Raw genomic sequence first — 16126 nt, 5'->3', positions numbered from 1 at the left:
TGGAGGCAGGAGCAGTCGCTGGTTTAATGCATGTGGCTAATACCTTTGTTGTTCTATTTAAAAGTCTACTGCTGGGAATAATTGTTGAGAAGATTCTAGAGCTCCATAATCCAAAGTGCTTCTGTAGACTTCTGACCTAATACCAGATGGAAGACAGGCTACATGGTGGCTCCCTGAATGAATGAATTCAGTGCCTAGTAATGGGTTGAAATTGAAGCTTTTGATGCAAATCTCAGTTGTACAACTTACTGTACAATATCATAGAGCTTGTTGAACTGACGTAAAGCTCAGTTTTCTCATTTGTAAAATGGGTTTAATTGTAATATTTGTCCTATTAGAGGGTTTTATGAGGATTAAATAACAGGCACACAAAGGTTTAGGGAATTCTAAGATGCAATCCAAATGTGCGTTACGATGGTGTTGAAATTCCACTGTGGCTTCAGGAAAGTCACCCCACTGGACTAGTGTACGCCTCCTGCCAAAACAAATTTCCACATGCGATTTTATCTAGCATCTCTCAAAGTCCAACCCAGATGTGCTAAAGAGTAACCAGAAAGTAAAGATATCATGCCATTTTGAGGATCTTAGTGGGATATCAAAATGACCTCTTTTACATTAGAATTTTGTGGCAGTATAGCTTTTGATGTCAGACAGACTTGAATTTGATTCTTGGATATGCTGTTTATTAGCAGTTTAATCTTGGGCAAACTGCTTGAACTCTTTTTTTAAAAAAAACTCATTTATAAAATTAAACTGATATATCATAGAGGTGTGTTTAGGAAATAATAAGATATGTGTCAGAAGTCACCTAGCATAATGCTTCATACGTAGTCATGATAAGCACATTGCTGGTGGGGATTTTGATGGGAAATACAGACACTTTAAACTTCTCTTTGCTAAGGGTTGCCCAGCCAGCTCCCATCTTCTCAGTTTTACTTCTCAGCTTTGTCAGTGACCTATCAAGATGCTTCACACCTGTTGGTCTATAAATTTCAGAACAGAAATGTCTTTCTTACGAAGAGTAAGTGTTTCATGGCCAGGGCCTGGGGGTGTGGGGGGTGGGGGACCAGTTCTACATAACTTGAGGCTTTCAGTAATATATTATCACTCTGATACTCAGTTATCTCAAAAGAACGCAGCAACCAGCCCAAATAACCCAAATAACCCCAGATACCCCCAATAACCTCAAATAATATTGTCCCCATGTAGCTTAAGTGCTCCTTGTGGCGTTTGGTGTTCACACACCAGGCCTTCCCCTAAGGGCTTTCGCTTAGCGGTTCTAGTAAAATGGTTGGATCTGCTTGCACCAGCAACTTCTCCTGAATAGTATTTGAGGGGGTGCTTTCCGTCGCTCAGACGTTTGCCGGGCATCCTGTCGCTGCTGGGTATTGTGCTGTGCATTTGGGGCACGCACAAGCACATTGAGACCGTCTCAGCACCCTGCGGAGCTCACCGTCCGGTAGGCGTTAAACAGTGTGACAAGTGCCTGCTTTAGGGTGCCATTGGGAGCCCTGCGGAGGGGGCTTGGGCAGGTGGTCGGGGGAGGCTTCCAGGGGAGGTGTGTTCGAGTCAGGTCTTGAAGGATGATGAAAAGGAAGCCAGGAAAAAGTGGAGACATTCTACACAGAGGGAGTATGGCCAAAACAAGGAGGCCATGGTGGAAAGTAAGCCCACAAGCTTAGACTTTAAAATAGAAGTCTTCGTAACTCCTGTTTTGCAGGAAGGGAGGAGGCGGCCAGGTAGCCAGTGGGGAGTTATCACCACATGGATCCTTAACCCCCAGTGCTTTCTTTTACACACAGGCCAGCCTAAGACACAGTCTAAGAATTGTCTTGTGACTCTGGTAGGAAGGGAGAGTCATGGATGGAGACTTAGGTTAGCAAACCTAAAAAACTATAAGGAGGACTGGGCCACAGGATTTGTCCTGTAAACCGTCAAAGCTCTATTTGCTGACTGTCTTTAGCTAGCAGAATATTTGGCCTACACCGTCCATATGAGACCTGCTGCTGTCATCAGGGTGGGTCTTTTCCCTTGGCTTGGTTGATCTAAATCCATATTGTAGAATGTATGATGCACAACCCACTCAGTTAAATCACACATTCATAGACACAAAAATTTACAAAGAAAAAAATCAGACATGCAATGTAGCTATGCTGCTTCCTATAGATCTCAGCCTAATATTAGTGGAAGGCCTGGGATGCTGGGTGGGCCTCTTTTTCTCTTGTTAGCTTTAGTCTCTGTCTCTCCCTGACTGTCTCTCATCTCTTTTCTCCCCCACACTGAAGTTCGCTTCTGGGAGTAAGCACCTCTCCGTCCCTGTGCCTGCAATGATACAGGGCTCCTCTTAGAAGCAGCCCAAGCGTTGGGCCTCAACCATACAGACTAACCAGCTCTACTCCCTTCACTATTGAGCTTTCTAGCTGTGTTCCTGATTGTTGTTGCACAAATCTGTGTGCTGTAGAAATTACCTAAAATGCCGGTACTCAGGCAGAGTGTGCTGTATTGTGGATACCTTATGGTTTGGGAAGTCGTCTGATGCTGGGAGTAACGTTATAGTTGAGGTTGGTCTCAGGACAGGAGACCTATTGGGCAACTGCCAGGAAAAGCTCATCTCTGTCCTCAGAAACCCTAGTCACAGAGGTCATAGAATGCTCTTACTTCAGCAGTGCAACCATCAAATATTTAGCGACTGCCGACTCTTCTTCATTGCAGGTACCAAAGTTACAAAATGTGCTGTCTTTCTCCTCTTCACTGAGTGAGGGAGGAGGCTTGTTGGTATATACCAAGCCATGGTGCATACTGTGTCATTTAGTGATAAGAACCAGGCACTCTGGGGCAAAGGAAAGGGGTACCTGTGGGGAGAGGTCTATCCAAGGGCCTCTCGCTCAGACCAGCCACCCTGCTGCAGAGGGTATCAGCTGTCCCTGGAGCTGGGCTGGCCTTTTTAAAAAAATTATATTTATTTATACTAACATTTAAAACTATTAGTCTCATAGTGCTGCTGTAACAAAAGACAACAAACGGTATGGCTTAAAATAACAAAAATGTATTTTCTCACAGTCCTGGGGGCTTATAGAGGGGGCCATGCTACCCCTGAAGGCTCCAGTGAATCCTCCACTGCCTCTTCCAGCTCTGGTGGTGGCCCTGGTCACCCGCGAGCAGAGCTGCAGTCTGCCTCTGGCCTCACTTGCTTTTCTCCCTGCTGTGTCTCTGTCACTGAATCTCCCACTTCTTCTATAAAGACACCAGTCATTGGATTTAGGGTGTATTTAGTATGACCTCATCTTAATTTGATCACATCTGCAGGGAAACTTTGTTCAAATAAGGTCATATTCACAGGCATATGGGGTCAGGAATTCAGCATAATTTTTTGGGGGGGAGGTGGAGTTTTCAACCCACAACCTGTGCTCTGTCCACCAAGTGCAGGTGGGTTGTGCAGGCCACCAAAGCTCATATACTTTGCACTTGGGCAGTATCCCTTTGACAGTCACCTGGGATCCGTTTCCTTTTCCTTTTCTATGAGTTCAAATATGCTTGGTCACCCAAAGAAGCCAAACAGCTTAAGCTTGAGCTTTGGCATTAAAACTGACATTGAAATCTGTCTTCCCAATTTATTAGTTGCAAGTTGTGAAGTACGTTGTTTCACTTCTCTCAGCCTCAATGTCCTCTTCTGTAAAATGGGAACAGTGAGATTACCTGCATCACTAGGCTATTCTTAAGCCTGCATGAGAACCTACATGTACTGCTCTGCACTGTGCTGTACGCTCTTTATATGATCTCATTTAATCTTTTCAACTCTGAAGACACTGGTGTTTAGACCCCTGTTTCACAGTTGAGGAAATAGAAGGTAAGTGATTTGCCCAAGATCACTAAGATACTAAGAATTACCCAGAGTTGGGATTCAAACCCAGATTTCCATTATGCTGCCTTTCTCAAGGTTGACTTTTTTTTAAAAAAGGTTTTATTTGTTTACTTTATAGAGAGAGAGGGAGAGAGAGCATGCACAAGCAGGGTGTGTGTGTGTGGGGGGGAGAGGCAGATGGAGAGGAGGAGGGAGAGAATCTCAAGGAGACTCCTCACTGAGCGCAGAGCCAGATCCCGTGACCCTGAGATCATGACCTGAGCTGAAGTCAAGAGTTGGATGCCTAACCGACTGAACCACTCAGTTGCCCCAAGGTAGACATTTTTAAAAAAAGATTTTATTTATTTATTTGAGAGAGAGAGAGCACAATCAGAGGTGGGGGGCTAGAGGAAGAGGGAGAAGCAGACTCCCTATTGAGCAGGGAGCCCTATGAGGGGCTTGATCCCAGGACCCCGGGATCATGACCCAAGCTGAAGGCAGATGCTCAACCAACTGAGCCACCCAGGCACCCCACAGATAGCTGTTTTAAAAGCTATTGTTGATTTGCTGTTTCCGTGGCCACATACTACAGTAAGAAGCAGCACAGCATGATGGTTGAGTATGGGCTCTGGAGCCAGATTGCCTGTGTTCAAACCCATCTCCACAATTTCCCAGCTATTTGGCCTTGGGCAGATGATAAATCTGTATCATCGGTATCCCCAGGTGTTCTTGTCCCGAGGATGGGGCTGAGAATGATAGCATTGATCTTACAGTGTTGTTGTGAAGATCTAATGAGTTAATGCTTATAAAGCCCTTGTAACACTGCCCCACACCCTGACCTACTGTGGTTATTTCCTGCATACAACCACCTTTAAAGCAGGTGTCCTTGTCTCTATTGTAGAAATAAGAAAACTGAGGCCGGAAAGGCCATACACAGCCAGAGGTGGCAAAGGCAGGATTCAGACCCAGGCCTATCTGACTCCAAAGCCTTGTGGTTAGACCAGGGGTGGTAGATTCCCTGTCCCCCACCTTTTCTGTGGCCCATGGTACATTTTACCACCCAGCCCCACCTATATCACTGATTGTTTCCTGCTTGGTCCAACGTGCTCTGGAGATCAGGGGCTGGGTTAGAAGGATGTGATTAGTCCTTATCCCCATGTCTTTCTCATTTTGGTAGTTTGGATAACATTTATTGACTGCTACTCTATGGTTAGGCATCATGATAAGCACTTTACATGCCTTTTCTCATATACTTTAAGAATTTTTAAAGGAAGCTTTACTATCCCCATTTCTCAGAAGCTTAGGCTAACAAAGATTCCACAGAAAAAGACATTCCCTGTTTGTGGCCACCTTCAGTCGCTTCCTTTCCAGCTGGACATCCTAGTTTGGCCAGGCCATGCAACTGGAAAAATCCTTAATAATGAGACAGAGAATATCCTCACCATAACTTTCCTCTTCTTAAAAGCCCAGAAATCCCTTCAGATTTTAATTTTTTGATAGAGGGCTAACCACTGTCTCCCACAGAACTCCAGGGGGCATGATTCCCGTTGTATCTGAGGTGAACGGGGCCCCCTAGAGTTGTGTGATGCCAGCTAGAGACAGCTAGCGCGCCCCCTTGTGAGGTCGTGAGAAATCTTGCATGTTTTTCCATTTTCCACCACAAGAGGGAAACATACAACCACAAATGATTTGAAAATCAAGCAATTCTTTAGATCCACTTTTTAAAATTAATTAACTAATTAATTAATTTTTACTTTTTTTTTAACCAAGGGGTTTTCATATGTAGTTTCTGGTAATAGCCAGAATGTGGGAAAATACTCTGTTAGCTCCAAATGAATATTCTTAAGGGAGTTAAAATTTTCTTGAAGATGCTTCAAAAAGGAAATAAAAGATATAAAAATTCTATATGAACCATGTAAATTGCCATTTTTATAGGTCAAAATGGTTGAATATTGATAATTTTTAATAAAGCAGGAGCTGTCCTCACAAGTGCATTATGTAGGAAAAGGCCTTCTAAGCTCTGGGCATCTTCAAAGATTGTTTTTAGATTTAAACACATGAATTAAGAATGGCTGTTTGTGGAGGTGGGGAATGCCTTCCTTACCTTCTCACCTCTGGGCATTCATAACTCTCTCTTGAGTTCCCAGATTAGCACTTCTTACTCCTTTTTTTTTTTTAACAATTTGTTGACTTATCTCTCTCTTTAGACCAGAAGTTTCTTGACTGCTTGAGTCTGACCTCTTCCCGTGGTGCACAGCGTTTGGTTAAATGAATGCAGCAAGTCAGCTTATGTAGTCATGGCTGGATACATGGGTGGATAAACAGATGGACAACAGACTGACAGATGCTAGAGGATGTACACGCTCTGATGCAGCTATTTTTAATTTTATAATACGCTCCAGCAGTCTTTTTTTTTTTTTTTAAGATTTTATTTATTTATTTGACAGAGAGAGACAGCCAGCAAGAGAGGGAACACAAGCAGGGGGAGTAGGAGAGGAAGAAGCAGGCTTCCAGTGGAGGAACCTGATGCGGGGCTCAATCCCAGAATGCCGGGATCACGCCCTGAGCTGAAGGCAGATGCTTGACGACTGAGCCACCCAGGCGCCCCTCCAGTAGTCTTTTTGAGGCTGAGATTCTGCACTGCTCTGAGCCATGCAGCCCTTGGAATTCTTCAGACTTTGTACCTTCTTTATAGTTTAATGTAATTTCTCTTTTACATTTAATAACTCATCGTATCTTTATATGACAAACCATGCAATATGTACTGTTTTCTTTCTGTCTTTTTTCTTTCCCTCTCTTCAAAAGATGCATTGTTTAAATTGAGGTATAATTGACATGTAACGTCATATTACTTTCAGGTGTACAGCATAATGATTTGATATTTGTGTATATTGCAAAATGATCACAATAAGTCTAAATAGGTATTATTTTCAGTCCCCATTTTAAAGATGAGAAAGTAGGGACACCAAGAAGTTAGGTATTTTGCCCAGGGTCACCCAACTAGTAAATGGTACTCTATCTCCTTGCTATTGACTGAGGTTGCTCAAAGGGAGAAAGAAAGTGACTTTCCTCTCTTCTTCTTGCCTGGTCAGCAGGTGGAGCCTGGCTCAGAGCTGGCAAATAGGAGCCGTGCACCACCGAGCCCGGCTCAACACTATGGAGAGCTGCAGGTGGTCGCAAGTGATATAGGAAGCTAGTCAGACCACAGTGAGTTGCCAGGAGGACTGCTCCATAAGGTTTCAGAGGTATCTCCTGAAAGCCAAGGGTAGAGTGGATACCTGGGCCTCATACGAGCCTGAGACAGGAGGAACCTTGGCAGCCACTCTATCTACCCCCTCTGGTTATCTCAGCTTTGTTTTCCTCCCACTCTGCTGACTCAGTTGTCAGTGTAAGTTGGGGTGTGTGTGTGTGTGTGCGTGCACGCGTGCGCGCGCATGTGATCTTAGTTCTAAACGCATTTACTCAAACTCCTATGAATATTTCAAATTTAGAAATCAAATACCCTTATTTACTTCTAAAATCATTTTGTCTAACAAGCAAATCTTGAAAATATTCAAGTTGTTCTCATATAATCTAATCATGGTAACAGCAGATACTTTTGTAGGGCATCCTCTACCAGCTCTGGTTTAGAACTTTCTGTGTATTACCTCATTCAACCATGACTGCAAACAGTGAGTGAGCTAGGGGGTCTGTTATTCTCCCCATTTTTACAGATGAGGCCATGGATGCACAAGGAGGTTAAATGACTTTTCCGAGGTCACACAGCTAGTGACGGGCAGAGCTGGGTTTCCAGCCTGTCAGTGGGGCCTTACAGTCCTTTCCCTGAAACACTACAGCAAATTATCTGCATCTGATGATTTAAACTTCAAACTATAAATATGGGACAAAGTCTTCTTGAATGTTCCAATGTTTATAATTTTGATAAAATTCTCTTATCTCCTTAAAATCATAAGTCAAAATAGGTTACTCAACTACACATTAGAAATTGGGAATATAAGACTAATCTGTTAGAGAAACTAATATCCCAGATTCTCCTAACATACCTAAAATACCAAATATACTTAGATTTTCTCCCAAACTTATGCAAAAATATTAATGCTGCAAGTCTGATTTATTTTATTATCTGTATACTATGAGTTTGACTTACTTCCTGTCCATACTTAATTCTAAATCTTTCTATGTTTAAAAATGCCCTCTTCAAGGGGTGCCTGTGTGGCGTATTCAGTTGAGCTTCCAACTCTTGGTTTCAGCTCAGGTCGTGATTTCATGGTCATGATCTCATGGCTGTGAGATTGAGCCCTGCATCGGGCTCCACGCTCCACTTGGAGTCTGCTTAAGATTCTCTTTCCCTCCGGTCCCCTACCCCCCACCATGCATGCACATGTGCTCTCTCTCTCTCTCACTCTCTCTCAAATAAATAAATAAATAAATAAATAAAATAAACCTTAAAAAAATGCCCTCTTCAAAAACCAGTCTCTCACCCCAAACAGGGGTGATCTTTCCAATTGAATTGGGGTGATATTGTGAGCTGGCTGAATTGCATGTTGACTGGAGATCTGAATAGGAGACCACATTCCCTAATTCTCATGCTTAATGAATCTGCAATCCTTACCTTCTTGAGAAGATTCATCTAACCTATTTTATGCTTGATTCTATTCTGAATGGTTTCCCAATTCTTTCTGTACATTGGGCCCACAAATCTTAGAGATGTCTAAATGATCCAGAGTTGTATCCTGCATAGTGTTTGGGTATTCTCACATATTGTGTGGCCGTTGGTCACAGTTTATGGCTGTTCTCATGACACCACTGTCCCTGCCCCACAGCTCCTGAATTTACCTATCTTCCCAGTTCAAAGACTAACTGAATTGGATCTGTACTTTTTTGAGTCCTAATTCTAGATTCCTGGGAGGGGAAATATGAGTGATCTAGCTTTGGTCAGGCATCCACCTCTGGTGATCATGGCCTGGCATCAGGGTCCTGTAGGAGAACACAGCTCTAGGAATCTACCCTTGTGGAGTAGGAGACAGTAATCAGAGAAGAGAGGGAAGGAGTGGAAGACACTCTGTAGAGAAGGGGTCAGAGGAAAGAGGTTGTTCGGGTGGTGTCTTCATGTTGGAAGGAAAAATCCTAAGAGGGCTCAAAGTAGCCTTGGGACTTAAAATTGAAGTCTTGTGCAGGAGGCCGGCAGAGGAGCAGCTCTGGACAAGACCCCACTGACCAGGATCCTCAGAGCCACCCCAGCTGAGGAAGGAATTCTTTTTTGTAGACTTGCTAGTCTTTTTCCAGTCTCTCCTTCTCGAAGCTATTTGATGCAACACTGGCAGCCAGTTAACTTTCCAAACCATATCAGTTTAGATTCCTTTTGCTTAAAAATTTCCATAGCTTTGGTGCCTACAAAATAAACTTTAGTATGGTTCATGAGACTTTGTAATCTTGCCCCAACTATTTCTCTGGTCTTACCCCATTACTGTAACCTCTCAAGAGCTGTCAGTCTGTGCATGGACCTCTGGGACAGGGCCGAGGCCACCACAAGTGGTGGCTCCTCTAACGTGAACTTTTTTTTTTTTTTTTTAAGTTTTTAAAAATTTATTTGACAGAGAGAGAGGGAGCACAAGCAGAGGGAGCAGCAGAGGGAGAGGGAGAAGCAGGCTCTCCACTGAGCAGGGAGCCCGATATGGGGCTTGATCCCAGAACCCTGGGATCATGACCTGAGCCCAAGGCAGCCCCCCAACCGACTGAGCCACTGTGGCTCCCCAGGACATGAACTTCATAAGAACAAAGGTCCATGTGCCTTTCTCTCTCCTCCTCCATCTCCTGAATATGAAAAAAAATTATATCTTTATATCGTTTTCTAGTTCACAAAGACTTTCATAGACACACTTGGTGAGGTCATCATCACAAAAACCTTGTGAGGCAGGTATTGTCTCATTGCAGAGATGAGGAGATTGAAGATTGGGAGGGTGAGGGGGCTACCATTTACTGATAATCTTCTAGATGCCAGACACAGCACTCTGTGCTTTCACATATGTTACCTGATTCAGTTCCCAGCACAGCCTTGAGGGTTGTCCCCATTTTACAGGCTCAGTGCAGTTAAGTAACTTGCTTAAGATTACATTTCTCATGCAGTTGAAAGTCAAAGCTTTGAGCCCTGGTTATGTCTGGCTCCTAAACATATGGTCTTTGCATTATCCTGTGATGCCTAGCGTGGGGCTGACATTCACTACATGCTCACGTACTGTTGGTGGGACAAATGAATGAGTGTCTTCCTGTCTCTTGGGTCACACACCCCAATCACTCAGGCAGGCACCTGCAGCTGTCACAAGTACAGGGCTTCAGGCTGGGGGTCTGATGATCTCTGCTGCTTTTAGCCCAATTACTGGCCTTCTTTCTAGTGCTTACACCTAGAGACAGGGTTAGCAATCCCATCCCCTATGTCCACTACTGTGGCATAAGCTAAAGAACATGGTAGTTAGCTACCCAATAAGTATTTACCGATGGAAAGAAAGATAGAATGAATAAAGAATGGGCCTGTCTACAGTTTCTGTTGTGTTCTACTAGGAAGGTATCTGCAGATCAGAACGGGAGCTGGAGTCTTTGTGAGGCTGGGAGCGAAGGGGTTCATAACTCTGCCATTGTGAAATTGATTGGACCCAAGACCAGTATGAAAGTTCCTTGTCTGAGGGGAGTAATCCTTAAATCCCCCATATGGTTTAAATGTAATTTGTGTCATTGTGAAGGAGTACTGGCAATGCAGGCGAATTCATTAGGCCAAATTGGGTTCGCTATGCTCGACAGTAACGTTTCCGAAGATGAAGTTCAACCTTTGCTGGAGAGCTAAAACAAATGAGTTTCTTAATAGCTGCCCCACTTAGTCTATGCATCGTAGGAAGCTTCATGTTCTTAATGCCCCTTCTTTTTTTACCACACTTCACAGTTCATCTAACATTGCTGCTTCTGGTAATATTTTTATATGGGGTTGAGTTCTACAATGTCCATAAAATTATGACTCAGGCCTATTTTTTAGAATAGAAGCTTTTCTAGGGCAAGGGTTATATCTTTTTGCTTTAGTTTTGCATATTGACCAACACCGTGCCAGGCATATGTAGTCACTGACAACGTTACTCTCTGTTCTGGGGTATAGAACTCTTTCCTCTGGAGGCTTGTATTCAGTGTGCACTTAAATTGCTGGGTATTCATTGACATGTGCAAGAGTTGTGAGAGAGGGAATCTTCCCCAGTCCATGCATTGCTGAAGGGCTGGCTCACACACAAGGAGGGAAAAAGGTCCATGTGCCCACCTAGATATTTCCATGCAAGAGAGATGCTCTGAGTTCACCCACTGGGTTCACTTAGTGACCTGATTCCGCAGGTTAGACATGTATGATCTCTTGGTGATCATACATGTGATGTATCATATGTACATCATTACATATGATCTCATGGCTATCTGTTTCCTTCTGTGTTAAATAATTTTTAAAATATAAAGATGATCTACAGGGAAGGTATATTTAAAGATCTTGAAATTAAGAGGCAAATAATAATCAACCCCAAGATGGCATATCAGGTAATTGGAAGAGTACCAGCAGTACTAAGTTTGCAATATTTCTTTCTAAGCTACTTTGGAAAGTTATTTTTTTAATAAGATAATCTTTTTAAAAGAAATTATTTATTTGAGAGAGAGAGAGCACAAGCACAAGCAGGTGAAGGGGTAGCGGGAGAGGAAGAAACAGACTCACTGCTGAGCAGAAAGCCCCCTGCAGGACTCGATCCCAGGACCCTAGGATCACGACCTAAGCCAAAGGCAGACACTTAACCAACTGAACCACCCAGGTGCCCAGAAGTTTTTGTTTTTTTTTTATTAACTTTCAAGAATCAGAATAGTTACATTTGGAATACTTTCTTTATCAGTTACTTTTTTGGATAGTTAGAAACTGGTGCTAGTTCCAAGAGGAGGTTTAATTCTGGAAAAGTGCAGCTTTTATAACACTTATGGTGTTAAAAAAATATTTTTAGAAACAAGTTATGGTTCACATGAAAACACACTGGTAAGCTGAGGTGTTCTAGCATGTGATGTGGCCACAGTCTTCAAGGAAAAAAAGCAACTATTTCCTATCCTTTGAAGCAAGAGCCGTTGGATCTCATGCTGTGAACAAACCCACTTTTATGCTTGCATTTTTTTTTTGTATTGAGCATCTATTTTGAATTTGCATAATTATGCCTTGATTCTTCATAACTTCTCATTTTATGAAACTGATTCGCATTAACCGTAAACTGTAAATAAAGTCAGTGCGTGGGAAAAAACCCATCAAAATGTTAACTCTCTTTGTTCCAGCTTCAGGAAGAGCTTCACTGAGAGAGTGGCAGAGCACCAGCAGAGAACATGCTGGAATGTGTGGGCAGAGAAGCTTCAGTTGGGGATGTTGGAGCACCCTTATGACCACGTGCCCCTCAGTCTACCCTGGGATTTCAAGAACTTCTTAAGGAAACTACCAATTATGTGGTCGGTTGCTCTGTTATTCCCAATGAAAAGATTATTGGGTTGATATTTCATAAATCTTAGTCTATTATTAAATATGTCAAGACACATATGCTAGCCTAATTTGCAAACCTATCTAGAACCAGAGAAAACTTGGCACCAGACCTAAAAAAATGAGTTTAAAAAATGCCTTTATTGTAATTGCAAAACAGTGGGTTTGTAAACTACTGTTAATATAGCAAGCTAACTTCATAAATTAATTTCTAAGGAATTTTACTTTTAAGAAGTAAATAAAATCCCCAAATAAACTAGAAAACGTGTCCTTTGGCCAACTGGTTTTCAGCTTAATAGACGTGGTCTTGTGAATTGTTTTAATGTTATGTCTCGAGGTCTTCCCTGCACGTGGACCAGCACCATTTGTCATTTGAAAGAGACCAGGCTTCCCTGCCAGCGGCTGCTTTTGGCTCCCGGGCCTGTTCACTTATCTGGTCCTGCACAGAGCAGCCCCATGAGCAGAGAAGGCAGTCTGCTGCTCCCAGTTCTGTTTGCTTTCGGACCTTGCTTGACAAGATAGTAGAAAAATACTCAGATTTTGTTTATCAAGGCATTATTCGTGTTTCACTTGAAAACCTGGACTCCAGTGTATGTCAGACTCTCCAGACATGTGGTGTAACTAGTCCTGGTTTACTTTTTAAGCATCCTTGACAAGTTTGCCGAAACCTTGACAATGGAGCTTCTTAATCGTCAACTCCTGCTGAACTAGATAAAGAAGACGCATGCATTTAAATAGATCATTAATAAAATCTTAGGGATCAGATGGGGGTTGAATATTAAATTTGTTCAGGTAGAATGTTTTAGAACATCTTAGGTTCTTCAAATGCAAAGAACCTGCTTCACTGAAAATGTTTTCTTAAAAGCCAAGTCTATTTAAAACTGACACAATGAAAACACAAAGTTTAATCTTATGTTCATATTGTTTTTCCAGATAATAACTTGATCAGACCTCATGCACTCAGAGAAACATACTTTTTTCCCTCCCTGTTTCGCTTATGTTTTCAAGGATTTGGTGCATCTCCATTCCCATGTTTCCCTAAGTTCAAGGGAGTGACCAAGTTGTTGATCATTCAGGGCATATTTGTAGGTATCTGTTCTTCTAGAGCTGAATACTATTTTGTTAAACCCTTGGTGGGCAATGAATAAATCTCTTCTGTTTGGCAACTTTCTTCCTTCCGACTGGAATTGCATGTGGGAAGTAAAAAAATTCCTTGGGTATCAAAATGATGGTGATGTAAGGAAACCAGAGGTAACTGAGATCCCTCACTTCCATTTTAAGATTGACCTTTAACTTGCTAGATGGCATGGGACAACTGTAGCAGCAGATGGCCTTCTCAGTGACGAGTGCCCAGAGAGGCTCTGCGTTAAGGGGTGTCGGGAGCAGTGGGAGCCACACCAGGGTGTCCTGTTCACCACAAGCCTGCTTCTTGGGACAGCGCTTGCCCCATCTTTGCCTGGCCTCTGCGAGTGGAGTCTGGCAGCCATCTGGTGTTTGTGACTGAAGGCTGCCACAGGCAGTATCCTTCGGAGCTATCTAACGGGGGAGAGGACGCAAAAATAATTGGAGGGTATTTGGCGTGGTTATGTGGGCTGAAGTGTCCTCACCAAAACAACTTGGAAGATGTGCTTTGTGTGTGGGTGTGGGTGGGTGTGTGGCCCTTAACTTTTCACCAGGGGTGACGACAGCAAGGACTTAACCCAGCTTCCTCATTGAGAGTGACCATCCAGGCACGACCTCTATTTTAGTTACTCAGATGACACTGTTGCAGCTTCAGGTCGGACAGACTATTTTGAGGACGCTTGCCTGCTCTCTGGACACCCTCGCTGAGCCAATTGGTGAAAATGAAAGATGAGTGGTATTGATGAATGGATTTCTGGGAAATAAAGAAAAATGGAAGAAGGTCCTCTCCCTCTGTTGACTTTTGCTACCGTTCCCTACTATGACCAGAAACCGGGAACTAGTGGATTACGGAAGAAAACCTATTGTTTTGAGGAGAAGCCATGTTATCTGGAGAATTTCATCCAGAGTCTATTCTTTTCCATAGACCTTAAAGATCGACAGGGATCCTCACTGGTGGTTGGTGGAGATGGGCGGTATTTTAATAAATCAGCGATAGAAACAATAGTGCAGATGGCGGCCGCCAATGGGGTTGGTATACGATAATTACTATTCCGTTTCTGGCTCTCTATGTATGTTTCTTTCTTCACTTGGCAGAAATATACAAAAGTACGAAGATTTGTATGTTGTATACACTTCAGTGCTACTAATATCCAGTTAGCGTTTCATTGTGACTTTAGAGAACGTATATTGTGATATGACTCCTGAAATTACATTAGTCACGTTGGGATATAGGAATGTAAGTTCATCTCCTTATGTGTTGTACTCTGTCTTTTGCTTGAAAAAATACCTGTTGCTTTTTAGATATTTAAAGCACACCCCCAGCCTTAAGCTGTCTTATCTATATTCTAACTTAGTTCCAAGGGGTACCCTCTCCTATGTAAGAAGGCTCTAATGAGTAGTGGAGAGAGGAGGATTTTGTTTTCTTTCAATGGCTTCCTTGTTGAAGTTCAGTCACTTGTCAAACAGGAAAACAAAAGCCAGGGCATGCTCTTGTTTGTGGATCCTGGTAGTCATGCAGAAATGCCAGGAGGGGATTGGAAAATGTTAGGTATAAGCCTACCAAGAGGACCTGTTACAGGGGAACCTGCTTATAATGACCTTGGACACAAAGAAGCCCTGTGTGCGGTGAATTTGTGCAGCAGGGTAGAGTTAATAACTCCTGGAAGACTATAATATAAGGAGGCTCTGCTAAGAGCTCTGCATTGTGAAAAACTGCATTGGCTGAATTAACCAAATCAGAAGGAATCTTGCACCAGAAGGCATTGATCTTGATAATCTAACAATTTGCACAGTCCCACTGATTTGCAGGAAGGTGGGCATCAGGACGTTGCTGTTTTTGCTCTGCAGGTTCCTCTGTGGGACCAAAAATATATTTTTAGTGTTTTAGATTATACTTAGCAATAATTTGGAGCACACGGCCCCTCAGAACTCATAAATTTTAAAAATCTGTTGTATTTCCTTTCTGGGAGTGATTCTGGTTCTGAGAACATAAAAATTTATCACGGCAACCAAATATGTTGGGCGTTCATCGTCAGTCTGTTTTAATAATACGCCAGGCAGGTGTGATTGCAAAGCCCCAATTAAAAGCAAAAACAAAAGCACACCGCTGAATTAAATTTAAAAATGTTTGTAGATCCTATTGTTTATAATGCGGAGTTTCCTTCCTACCCAGTTTCGGAATCTGAATGCCTCTCATGTAAGAATTGCTGATGAAGCACTCAAATATGAAATTATTATGAAGCATATACATTTTTAAGATAAAATGTGACATGCTATAAATTTCACCTTTGAGGAGAGCTGCGAAGGGAACGGTATTAAGATGCTTTTAATCTTTAGAGAAGGAACGAAAGGAACATTATTTCTCCGCATATATCTAGATCGTTGAGTGGATCTGGTACACTGTCCCCTTTGCTGTGATATATTTGGCTTCATTTCATTTTTGTGTGGAGCTGAAGGATGTGGAAGAGGTGGTAGGAATGTGTAATTCAGGCAGACCCTATACACTTGCTCAGATTTACGATCTGAAGGTTTGCTAAATAATACATTTAAGTGATAATAATTGACTAAATATGGTAACTGCCTATTTGTTAGAGCTGTGGCAGCCCAGGCAATATTTTCAAATCTTCTCAAGGGCA

The 16126-nt window shown here is 42.6% G+C and overlaps 1 protein-coding gene across 3 annotated transcripts in view; it reads left to right on the top strand.

Annotated features, from left to right (window-relative positions):
* The window catches only part of PGM1 (phosphoglucomutase 1), a 73174-nt gene that overhangs the window by 23944 nt on the left and 33104 nt on the right, over nucleotides 1–16126 (top strand). The window contains exon 1 of one of the 3 annotated variants that reach the window (XM_026497920.4): nucleotides 8403–14519. The exons of the other annotated variants lie outside the window; for them this stretch is intronic. Within the exon in view, the coding sequence (XP_026353705.1) occupies nucleotides 14262–14519 (258 nt within the window). The 5' untranslated portion in view covers nucleotides 8403–14261. Of the gene's footprint in view, nucleotides 1–8402; nucleotides 14520–16126 lie in introns of those variants that run through there. 3 annotated transcript variants of the gene reach the window in all.

This window comes from Ursus arctos, unplaced genomic scaffold (genome assembly GCF_023065955.2).
Source record: "Ursus arctos isolate Adak ecotype North America unplaced genomic scaffold, UrsArc2.0 scaffold_12, whole genome shotgun sequence".
NCBI classification, from domain to species: domain Eukaryota; kingdom Metazoa; phylum Chordata; class Mammalia; order Carnivora; family Ursidae; genus Ursus; species Ursus arctos.
The sequence above is the reverse complement of the archived record's forward strand: the minus strand, read 5'-3'. Positions and strand labels throughout refer to the sequence as shown.